This window comes from Eschrichtius robustus, chromosome 1 (genome assembly GCF_028021215.1).
Source record: "Eschrichtius robustus isolate mEscRob2 chromosome 1, mEscRob2.pri, whole genome shotgun sequence".
Taxonomy (NCBI): domain Eukaryota; kingdom Metazoa; phylum Chordata; class Mammalia; order Artiodactyla; family Eschrichtiidae; genus Eschrichtius; species Eschrichtius robustus.
In genome coordinates, this window is record NC_090824.1 from 82,006,850 (window position 1) to 82,019,585 (window position 12,736).

At 41.1% G+C, this 12,736-nt stretch overlaps 1 protein-coding gene across 5 annotated transcripts in view; it reads left to right on the forward strand.

Annotated features, from left to right (window-relative positions):
• The window catches only part of FMN1 (formin 1), a 415,982-nt gene that overhangs the window by 189,257 nt on the left and 213,989 nt on the right, over window positions 1–12,736 (forward strand). For all 5 annotated transcript variants that reach the window (XM_068548761.1, XM_068548771.1, XM_068548781.1 and 2 more), the window contains 2 exons: window positions 4,294–5,051; window positions 9,672–9,822. In XM_068548761.1, the coding sequence (XP_068404862.1) occupies window positions 4,294–5,051; window positions 9,672–9,822 (909 nt within the window). The remainder of the gene's footprint in view (window positions 1–4,293; window positions 5,052–9,671; window positions 9,823–12,736) is intronic.

The following is a 12,736-nucleotide window of genomic DNA, read 5'->3' on the forward strand; positions in this document are numbered from 1 at the left end:
TACATGGACATTCCATAGTTCTTATTTGGTAATTCTTCATATTAATAAATAGTTTGTGAGGAAGCCATTCATGGAATCTGTGTTTGGTAGTCTGTCCCCTTACCTTGGGTGTTTGCAGCAGATGGGAGAGTCGTTGAGAGACGACAGTATTTGCAGAGACCCACATGTATGAAAGAGCGTGGTCCCGGGAGAGAGAGAAGTTATGTAGGACTGGAATCCAGGACATATTTGGAGAAGAAGCAGGAGCCAAAAGTGGAAAAAATTGGCAGAAAAGAGAAGAGTTTTCAGAGTGGCCATGCTAAAAAATTTTAGCATTAGCTTATAAGTAATGGCCAATTATTGAAGGGATTTTAAGGAATAAAGATCTGCATTTATTTTTTTAAAAAATCATCATGGAACCAATGTGGCTAAACTGGGATCAGGAAAATTAGTGAGGTGGCTCTTGCCACTGTCCAGGTAGAGAAGACCCAATGAAGAGTTGAGGCAGTGGAGGTAGAAGGAAAGGAATGAATCAGAGAAATTAATGAAACTCATTGATAAGTAGTATGTTGGGAATGAGAGAGAGCAAGGAATCCAGCATGATATCCAGGTTTCTGGATGTGATGGGTTGGGAGGATTAATTGCAAAGAAGAATTTCAGAGGAGGAGGAAATTGAGGTTTGACAATCATGAGTTCATTTTCAGACGTGTTGAGTCTGAGGTGGCTGATTAAGAATATTCAGGTAGAACAGTTCCAGAGGATAGTTGGAATTATGGTTTTTAGATACCAATTTAGACGTTGCGGTATATAGTCAATGAGTGTAATTTACCTCATGAGTACACAAGATGACCGAGAGAGATTGTGTAGTGTGAGAAGGATAAAATGTCAAGGGACATACCTGGAGAATAACATTTGAGGGATGACTGGAGGAAGAGGAGTCCACAGATTGACTGGAGAGAGCCAAGAAATAGGAAGAAAATGGCGGTGGGTGGAGAGAGTATCCAAGTTCAGGGGAGCAGAGAGAATTGCAAGGCAAGGCAGCAGTCAACTTTAACGATGCAGCTGAGAGGACAGAAATCACTGAAAAGTGCTGATCAGACGTAACACTCAAATCATGGAGTTTTAAGAAGATAGTGGGGGCAGAAACCAATGGTCATTGGTTAAAAGAAACATGGATAAGAAAATAGATACAGCAAGAGCTGTGTGTTTTCTTAAAAAAACAAAACAAGACAAAACTCTGTTGTGAAGAAAAAGAGGTAGTGTGAGAAAGAAAGGGCGACAGCTAGAAGGGATTAAAAAAGGATTTTGATATCTTTATTTTTGCTTTAGATGGATAGAGCATGGTGCTGGGGAACATGCTGAGAGCCGAAAGCAAGTGATGTGTCAGGCAGCAAAGAGACAAAATAATAATGGCAACAAACTTCTATAGCACCTCCTGTGTTCCAAACGCTCCTCTATATGTAGTTTTACATGTATTAACTCATCTACTTCGCATAACTGCCTTGCAGGGTAGGTTCTGTTATTACCCCCATTTTCCTTATAAGAAAACTGAGGTATAGAGAGGTTAAGTAACCTAACCAATTTGTGCTCTACCCACCACACTAAGCAAATGAATTACAGAGCCACCAGAATGATATATATAGATGTATACATCAGATTCAGCAGATTCAGAAGGTCATTGGTTGAGGGGTGGAAAGCAGGAGAGGTGGAGTGCTTTGTGTAGATACAGTCCAGTTGTGTGATAAAAGGAAGGTTTTTCTGTGGAACATGTCTTTGCAACTTTTTCATATTATTAAGAAGTTGAAGATTAAGTGAAAATTATTGGCTCATCAATATTACCTGACTGTTAACCTGCTTGGAAGAAGGTTAGTCGGGAACAACATTCAAGATTTAGTTTGCTGTGGCAGAACTAAACTAGTCGCTAAATGAGATTTAAATATGTGTGATAATTCAGGGTGGGAATCAGGGCTGGAATGTGGCTGGAGGTGGGCAGGGGAGGCAGAGGGAGATGGAGATGGGTAGGGCATCCAAACAAAGGTCATCTTGATCTCAGAGTTGAATGAAGCTTGAAAGTACTTTCAGCCATTTGATAGTAGAACTCGTGAAAGATTGGGTAAACTTTTGTATTTGTAGTACATCGTTCATCCTGACTGCTTAAGCTTTTCCTAGTTTTATGCCTGTCACTCCACAAAGGTGACATTGTTTGGAAATTTTGAAGAATGTTTAGAAATCTGTTAGTCTCTTACTCTAATATTATCCTTAGCAACAGTAACTAACAGTAATATTTATTCAGAACTAGTGTTCCAGGCATAATGCCTGCCTCTTTATAGGAAGTATTTCATTTTACCTTTATAAAAACCCTAGAGACGGTCTACTACTTTCCGCATTATACACTTGAGGAAACTCAGGCTTGAAGACAGAGTTCCCTGCCCAAGGTCATAGAGCTAGCAAGTAGCTAAACCAGGATGTGAACCAAGTGGTTTGAATCCAGAACTCAGGTGCTGCTTAACCCTGTGTGTTACAAAGAAATAGATGGGACCCTGAACTTGCCAATTTTTTCAGAGTTGGATCGAGGCTGCCATGTCCACGTATGAGAAGTTCAGCTTTAGAAAAACCTGTCTCTAGTTCTTCTGACCACAGTCATTTGGGGGTTGGTTTATGAAGCAAAAGGTGAAGCTAGTAAAAATACAGTTAAAAGTTATCTTAATGAAGATGGAGAATTTTCCTGTGTCATGACCTTGACTGACTTAGGCCACTGAAAATATTTCTTTACCTTTTTAATGTAAAACGGATCTGTACTTATATACCCGTTGGTGTTCTAGACATTTGTGGGCTGAAATTACAGTGAAGAAAGTCTTATTAGCCATAGGGAAGACTCTTGGGACAATGACTGAATATAACTATTGCAGGTTTTTTTTTAAAAATAAATTTATTTATTTATGACTGCATTGGGTCCTCATTTGCTGCGCGCAGGCTTTCTTTAGTTGCAGCGAGAGGGGGCTAATCTTCGTTGTGGTCCGTGGGCTTCTCTTTACGGTGGCTTCTCTTGTTGTGGAGCATAGGCTGCAGGCGCGCGGGCTTCAGTAGTTGTGTCGCACGGGCTCAGTAGATGTGGTTCGCAGGCTCTAGAGCGCAGGCTCAGTAGTTGTGGCGCATGGGCTTAGTTGCTCCACGGCATGTGGGATCCTCCCAGACCAGGGCTCGAACCCGTGTCCCCTGCATTGGCAGGCAGACTCTCAACCACTGCGCCACCAGGGAAGTCCTGTTGCAGTGGTTTTTATCCATCCATCTCATCAGTAGTGGGTACTTGCCGTTTTAGCTGCAGGGATACAGGAATAAAGGCAGATACTGTCCCTGATTTCTTCTTGTGGAGTTTGTAGTCTGATGGGGAAGGCAGAAATTAAATAAATTCACCAAAAATGTTTAATTACTGCTAAATTGGATTTTGGAAAAACTCAAATATAAAATTGTAAATTTGACTGCCTCCCAGTTAACTGTCGTAGGCTAAATGGCATTGAATGCTGGGAAATGGACTAGTTAATAGCCAAGAGTACACCAGTTTGTGCTGATAAGTGAAAAACTGTAGACTCAAGGTATTGACATAACTGAGAAGATGAGCATTAACAAGGCTGGCTTCGTATAAACTATAGTTGAAAATATAGAGTATGTGGAAAAGAAAAAAAGCAAACCTTAATAATAAGCTCATTTTCTATGCATTTATTACTAAATTATGAATGGTTATAAAACAGACTCAAATACTGATCTTGGGCAGCTTTGATATGGAAACTTTAAAAACAATGCACACGCGTCATAGCTTCTTCTCGAATCTTTTCTTTCTGCTGTGTTGGCCTGGAAACCCCAGAGGTGAGACATTCTATGGAAAACTGTGAGAACTGCAGCTCCTAGCCAAAAGTATCTCCTAACCTTTTTTTTTGTTCTTTTTCCAAAACCAAAGGTAATAACAGATATATCCAGGCATGTTCAAATCTTTATTAAAAGTTTTGTTTTGCATTTGATATTAAAACCAATGAAAATTCTTAGACGACGGTTTTACTTTTACCCTTAATCCATGGTTATTGTTCCCTGTGAGCTCAGACTGGATGAAATTGTGCTTTTACTCCAACTGTTTTAAGTCCTTGGAAAATTCACAAGGTGGAATTTACACCCTGTTGGATTCTCAGAAGAACGTCTCTGTCTTTCCCTGTGTTTATGCGGCCTTGTGCTATGGTGGTGTGGGGATGCTATTGAATATTTTATTTCTGATAATAGTTTTTGATAAATTTTTTGCTTTCTTTCCCACTGATATCTCTACAGGCTCAGTTCGAACTTCAAGCCTTTCATATCCGGGGTGAGCATGCGGTGATAACAGCGAGACTAGAAGAAACCATTGAAAATCTCAAATACGAGATAGAACACCGATGGCGAGGAGAATGTGAAGAGATGAGAGATGTGTGTGTCTCCACCGACGATGACTGCCCTCCAAAGACTTTCAGAAATGTGTGCATCCAGACAGACAGAGAGACTTTCCTCAAACCCTGCGAAGGTGAAGACAGGACAACCAGAAGTAACCAAATAATACCCAAAAAGCTGAATATCTCCTCTTTAAGCCAGCTCTCTCCCCCAAATGACAGCAAAGACACCAATGTACCACTTCAATCTGCGGAAAGCATCTCATCGAGTCAGCAGAAGGCAACACCTCCCCCTCCCCCTCCCGCACCACCCCTACCGGCAGCCATCCCTCCCCCTCCTCCCCTCCCACCCGCACTTGGACCACCTCTGGCACCTCCGCCACCACCTGTGAATACTGGACCTCCCCCGCCACCTCCTCTGCCTCCAAGTGCTGGACCTCCCCCCCCTCCCCCACCCCCCCCACTTCCTCACTCCACCGCTCCGCCCAACAGTGGGGGGCCTCCTCCTCCTCCGCCACCCCCAGGACCTGCGCCTCCACCTCCTCCTGGACTCTTCTTCGGAGTCAACGCTTCTGCTAGCCAGTGTCCTCGGAAGCCAGCCGTCGAACCCAGTTGTCCCATGAAGCCTCTGTACTGGACTAGGATACAAATAAGCGATAAGAGGTAAGCTCAACTCCCCTGGCCCATTCTCAGCTTGTGAATTTGCAGGATTTTGGACAAGTGATGTTGTATTCCTGCTGGTTCAGCATCTTTGTAGTGTGGCACTCATTCTCAGATGTGGTAGTGAATGCCTTGGATAAACAAGGCTGGAATGTTTTGAGGAGAATGTCTCTACTAGGTCTTCTCTGTGTTCTCTATGGATTGATGCTGGGAGAAACGACGTGTTCTGTGTCAGACCCTTCTCGAAAGTATATATTCCATTTCCCAGACTAGAGAAGAACCCAGGGCTCTCCAACATCTCTGCAGTTAGTGAGTAATCACAAAGACATTGACCCTGATTCTATACTTCAGGTTCACTGAAGATTTTTAGATTATCTCTCTTGTCTTTAGATGGTATCATCAACCCTATAATGTGTATATTCAACAGGTAGGTGTAATTTTTCGATTTTTATTAAAAGAACCGGAAATAGCTGAATCATTAGCTCTTTAGGTCAGAGAGGAGTCTTAAAATATCAACTCTCTCTGCTTGAACTCTGTTACCCCTCGCTACTGAGTGCCCTCACATCTTTATACCTTGTTGCCCTCCAGAGAAAGTGCCAGTGGGTAGGTAGCTAAAAAGCATCTTCCATTTGCATAGGTTGTTAAGGTGGGTCTGTAAGGCAGCAAGAGATGGTTGCTTGGAAATTTCCATTCAAACAGATCTGATCAGATTTCTTCTGCCTCATTTTGGAAACCGTCAAAAGGACAACGAGAAACATGTTGAGTTACTTCTTGACTACTCTCTAGGTGCGAAGTTCATTGTTTGCAAAGAACAGCAAATATAAAACAGGTTTTTACACTTAAATTTTTGAACTTAATTCCCCAAATCAAGATGTGGTGGTGAATTTTTCTATTTCTATAACATTTCGCTTGGGGAAGGCAGTATACTGAACAAAATAAACTGCAATTCACAGTGAGAAAGCAACTAGAAATCACTCTAGGAGGGGTGGGGCACACCTTGACACTAAGCATATGGTGAACTAAGTTGATTGTATACTTCATATTTGGTCCCTTTCCTCTCACCAAAAATTAAGGGCAAAGAGGGTATTTTTTTAATGCTCTATATTTAAATTTCCCAAATGAGTGGTTAAAAAACCATTTCAGATGGTCCTGAAATAACTCCTACCATTAACTAAAGTTCTAGTATTCCCATTCAAGACTCAGATGACATTTCCTAAGCAGTAATTTCTCAGTATATTTATTTGTAGCCGTGTTCCCTTATTAGTGTTCTCAAATTAATGTGCAGCCATTCCAGGGTGATGAAGCCCACCTGTCAGCCCTGGCAGCATGTGTTCTGAGGGCACACGGAGCTGTTCCACACCTGGGTCTCCCTAGCCTGCCTTAGCTTCATTCCCATAAGACTTCATGAGCAAACAATAACCTAGACCATACGAGTGGTATAACAGTAACCACTGGGAGATGTGGTACCTTCATCCACTGTTTAAGAAAACAAAGACAAGCTGGAGATAATCATTGTATTTTTCTCTCCTTACATAGTTGGCCATTTTGAGAAAGAGGACAATTGAATGCTCAAGCTCTTATTAGTTTCGCCATAAACGTAGGGCTTCAGTTTTGCGATGGGTTGAATTGCCTCCCCGCAAATTGATTTGCCAGTGCCCTAATCCCCAGTACCTCAGACTGTGACCTTATTTGGAAATAGGGCTATTGCAGATGTGATTAGTTAGGTTGAGATGATCTCAGACTGGAGTAGGGTGGGCCTCCAATCCAAAATGACTGGTGTTCTTATAAAAAGGGGAAATGTGGACACTGCCAGGAGCAGAGGGAGAACAGCATGTGGAGTTTGGAGTCCTGCCACCACCAGGGATTGCGTTTTGGGCAAAATGAAAAGTAGGTGAATGTTCCAACTTTCCTGACCTGGGACATCAGGAGAGCCCTGCTTGGTGAACATGTCAGCCTCAAGCCTGAGTTCCAGGCACAGGGGTTTAGTCTCTCTTATTATGGGTCCCTCAAAATGTTTTTGTACCTCAGAGCATGAATACGTCTTTTAAACTGAAATGGTCTGAAGGTCCTGTGTACTATTCATTATGGACAAAAGTAAAATTATCTGGGATGTGTTCTTTGAAAGGAGATGATATTTTGTACAACCAGAGGGGTAAGCACTTCATGTAATGAGCACGTAATAAATTTTGGTCTTGGTCTTCTGGGGAACTAAGAATAAAATATGAATTTTCTCTATTATATACACACTGCCTCTCATCCACTTAGATTGCTTTTCACTACTAACATGATTTTTAACTTTTGCCATTTTGCTTTCTTTGATGTCTGTTTTCTGGTTTCTAGAATAGGGAAAAGCCATTTAGTTTAAAAAAATAAAAAAGGAAGAAAGAAATCCTTATCTGTCTACCTTTTCGGCTTCCTAATAACTATCTTCCTGGTGAGAAAGTATCTTCTCCTCCTCCCCCTGCACCCTCCTCCCTGCTTACTCCCGCATCTGTCCCCTCCCCACTTCTTCTTCCCCCACCTCCTCCTCCTTCTGCCTTCCTCTTCCTCTTCTTTTGAGCTCAAATTGTGTGTTCAGTGGTCAGAAAAGAGTTGGCCATGATGGCAGACGGTCCATTGTGAGCAAGTCCTTGTTACTGCCCCACCAGCCCAGTTGCCCCCAACCCGCTGAGAGGTGGTATTCCAAAATTCTGTTACTCATTTTTGGAAATGCCTTTTCCCATAGAAACAATGTTGTAGATGGTGATGAGGTGTGCAACCTGACTGCCAAAGCCTATTTACTTCAGAATATAAGTGGGTTATAGCACTCGTCATACTGACCTGGGCTCAGAGTCCTTGGAGGGGGAGCCAAGCGGTACAGGTGCAGGAGATGGGGGGATGGGTCTGAGTAATCTGCTTTGTGGGTCACATCACCTCCCTCTAGGCATCCTCTCCTCAGCTTCCCAGAACCTTCCTGAGGCCCAGACCAGCAGCTCTGAGGCTGCATGCTCCAGAATTTCCTGGCTGTCTTCTCCTACCAATATCCCCTTTTCTCAAGCGCAGCTGAGAAAAGCATTTAACATTAAAGGTGTTCATGTTGCGAATTGAAGTTAGGGGGGCGGGGGGGAGGGAGGGGGCGGTGCTGAGGAAGGAGCACATAGATGGAAGTACCTCACTGGAAAGGTTCTAGCCCTTGGGTGATGATTTCACAGGTATTCATTATACTATTATACATTATAACTTACATACGTCACATATATGTTCTTAATGCCTCAAATATTATATTAGAAAAATTATAATTAAAAAAAAAAAATGGAGAGAAGCAAATGTTCAGTTTTGTTATGGGCCAGAACCCAAATGTCATATTTCACAGGAAAGGCAGACACATAGCAAAATGTGAACACTCAGATCTGAAAAGCCAGTGTTGCCAACTGTTTCAAATATGAAAAACTGTCAAAGCGGCAGGCAGGTGGGGATGGTGGTGTGATGAATTGGGCAATTGGGATTGACATGTATACACTGATGTGTGTAAAATGGATGACTAATAAGGACCTGCTGTATAAAAAAATAAATAAAATTTAAAAATTAAAAAAAGAAAAAAGAAAAATTCTTTTAGTATCAAAAAATTTGTGTGGATCACCCCGTGTAGGAATAGTTCTTTTAGTTTTCATTGGGAAAATGCATATCGAAACAAAGATAAGTACGTGTAGATATTATGGATCATAACGTACACGTTTGATGTGTATGTTTGATGTGTAGATGAGACTTTTTTAAAAATGTCTACGAGCATTAAAAGTGTTTAAAAATAAGACGAGAAAGTAAGTTAAGAAAGTAGACGTTTGGGAGAAAATGTGTTCTGACTGAAAGGAGCCTGGATAGTAAACCATCTAAGGCAGCTCTCAGAGGCAGTTGTTCTGAACCTGATTTCCCATATCTTCTTCCCTTTCTTTGTTTCAAAACTAGGGTATCCCTGTTTTTAGAGAGAGAAAAAAAAACCAATCAAACAAAACACAGTCTCCCCATGGCTACTTTTGCTGAAATCTCTGTGGGGGCTGGTACAGTAGGGGTTTTCCTTTGTTTTTATTTTTAATCCTGTTGTTGGGTGGTGTATTATAAAATCAAGTATTTCTAAATGAGCACAGCCTGTTCACGTATATGGGTCCTACGCTGCGTTAACCCGAGCTAAACCTGAGAACCGTATTTAAAACGAATAGAAAAAAATTCAAAAGAGGGCACATCTTCACCCAAGCACTCCATTTTCATTCTATTTAAGAATTATCCTATGAACGTCTCAGAATTGGTTATTGTTTCAATCTTTATACGATGCCCATTTCTACCCGTCGTGGAAATGACACAAAGCGAGGGAGGGGCAGTTTCCCTGCCTCAACAATCTGAATCCCAGGAGTTCTGATCCCACGGGGTTTCTTTGGTTCTCTCTCTTTGGTTATATCTAAGGACCATTCTGTTTCGGAAATGTGTGTTTGCTTTAATACTTAGTATATTTTGACTTAAAAAATCTGTAATCAAGCTTTTCTTCAAGCGTTATTAGAGTTTTTTTAAGGAGTTAAATAAACGAATTAAGGATTTCACTGTATCCTATTCTCTTTTGTTTCTTAAGTTTAACTTGCCATTTTCTCTTTTAAGCCAAAATTCTACACCAACCTTATGGGATTCCTTAGAAGAACCTGATATTCGGGATACTAGCGAATTTGAGTATTTATTCTCCAAAGACACACCTCAGCAGAAGAAGAAACCTCTGTCAGAGTCCTATGAGAAAAAAAACAAGATCAAAAAGGTACTGACTGACTATAGTAATCTTTGTAATTATATATATATATATATATATATATATATTTGTCATACATGGGAATTTATTATGTGCTGCTGGTTTGCTTTCCCTCTGTTTTCAAAAAATGTTTTGAAAGGTTTTGAGTCACAGATGACAGAAAGGAGCCAATAGTTGGAGAAATCTGTGCTTGCTATTTTGGTCATGCTGTCTGAATTTTCAAACTGTTCTCTTCATCTGGACTTTTTTCAGCCACTAATTCTATTGAAAAAATACATAAAATTTAGTGAAAAGTAGTCTGTAGGCTATATGGAAAATGTCTTCTTCACTTATTTATAACTTCATTCATTGAACAAATATTTATTGGGAGTCTATTTGTGCTAGATTTTGTTTTAGGCCCATGCTATCCAGTCGGGAAGCCCTTAGCCACATGTGACTATTTGTGATAAAATTACAAATTCAGTTCTTCAGTGGCACCAGCCACTCTTCAGTTTTATTCTTCTGGCTAGTGGCTACAATACAGCACAGATATAAAACATTTCCGTCGTTACAAAAAGTTCTCGTGGATAGAACTGTCTGAGCACCTGGGATATGTTGGTGAAAAAAAGCAAACAAACGAGAAAACAGACCCTTGCCCTGTGGAGCTTCTATTAACAATAAACATCAGAAACAACAAATCAAATCATGTGGTAGAGCAGAGTAAGGAGGATCTACTTCTTCGGGGTTCGGGAGGGATGGGCTACAGGTTTGAATGGCGTGTTCAAGGTGGTCCTCATTGAGAAGGTGACCTCTGAGCAGACTTGAGGGCTAGAAATCTGAGGCCACCAGCCAGCCATCAGAGGACAAGGTCAGGATTCACAAGCCATCAGACAGATGCGGAGGTGAGTCGCCACGGTGCCACGCACTGGCTTGATTCCTTCCCTCTGCCTTGGTCCCCTCAGTGTCACGTGAGATGACATCTATCCCTATTGCTCTAAGTAATGATCGAATGACATCATATATATATATATATATATGTGCTACCGTAGTGCCTGGCACCCTGTCAAACCTCGGCAAGTAATTGCGGCTCTCATTTTGCTACTGTTGCTGCCACCACTGCTATTTCTCTGCATTAGTGTTGTGATAATAGCATAGATGGTATTAGGGAGAAACAGTTGGCCCTTGAACAACATGGGTTCGAACTGCACAGGCCCACTTATATGCAGATATTTTTCAATAGTAAACACTACAGTACGAAACAGCCCGTGATTGATTGAATCCGCTGATGCTGAGGAACCGCGGATACAGAAGCTGACTCTAAGCTATATGCACATTAACCCCTAGTTGTTCAAGGGTCAACTGTATAGTACTTGGTTCTGCTGTTGATTTGCGATGTGATCCTGGGCTGGTCATCTCACTTCTCCCGGCCATATTTTCTCTTCTCTATAAAACAAGATTAACAATACCTGAGTCTACCTGACCCACCAGGATGTTGTGAAATTCAAATCTAAGAGGGTTTGAAGAAGTGTTTTGAAAGGTGTGTAATATTGAATGATAGTTTCATCAACTCTTCATTCTTAAATTATATAGTGAGGTTCATCCCTTGGTTCATATCTCAAGTAACATGATTGTGAAATGAGCTGTGCCTTTTTGGGGGGGAAATGGCAAAAGTCCAGATGCAGTTTTCTGTTAATCAGATCAGGTTTGCTCACTGACTTAAATTATACATGAAAATCATGGTCAAGGTTTTTCACAAGTTCATTGGAATTGTGTTTTCCTGATTGAAAAATGTGATCCCAATAATGATTAAATATCAGAGCAAATCTTTTAAGGGGACGTATCGCATGAAACAATTGAGTTACGGCAAGAAGTAAACTGATAGACTATAGAATATATTCATGTGCAGTTAGATTCCTATGAGGTGGAAATAAGGGCGTTTTGCTGGCCAGCTGGCTTTTTAAATGCCATCTATAGGAACAGAAGACTAATTGTTTCTATACAAAAGGCAAAAGCAGAATCTCTGTATTCCAAAAGTGGCCTCATTTTGCCTCTTCCAGGAAGCCTTCTCTGACCATCAAGGAAATCCTCTGAATGTTTTCTTACCCAATAGCATATTAAACTTACTTTTGTTCTCTTTTTCTTTCAAAATTGCTATTACTCCTTGTGTTTCTCTCTCTGGATGCTTGGTTACATGTTATTTACTCATAAAGCTAATTATTTCTGTTTTGGTGAATGAGCATTTTTAAAACATTGAAGTATTTGTTTTTAAAACATCAAAGCATTTGGTAGTTTATTCTTATTTCTTATCATAATTATTTGCCTCTTCAACAAAGGATTTTCACTAAAGCAGTTAGTACTTGATGTGTTTGTTTCTCCGTCTGAGAGGGAAAATATCCTTTATTCAAACTCTTCAATCTTTCTGAACCGTGAGGTTGCTGTTACCCCCGAAGACTCTGTGCACACGTGTAGCCTCTATTTTTTTTTCTTTAAGGGTAGCAGTCTTGAGGGTGCTTGGAGTTTGCAGTGAGCTTGTGTCCTACCTTAGAGCTGAGATTCTAAGTTTTAAAGAAAAAAAACGAATTGAGTCAATGCCAGAAAACTCTGAACCTGCCTCCTTTGCGCCTTCCCTCTGTGCCCATGGCCAGATTTCCAGCATCAAGATGGATCCCTTGGTCTCTTCTGAAAGTCAGATGTTTATTTTCTTTTCTCTGAGAATGAAGATGAAAGTGAGTTTTAGTGATTGTGAGCAACTGAGTTTCAGCACTGGAGGCCAGCTTTGTTAGCCTAACCACAGAATGGTCCCCATACAAGGTGACCGGGAAACACTTGCCAGATAGATCTTTTTATGGTGACTGAAGTGGAGTATATGTCAGAGATTTAAAAATCCAGCGTTCTGAATCTTGGCCGCAGGGACTCTGCCAGCATTGAGAGAGACGTGAGCATC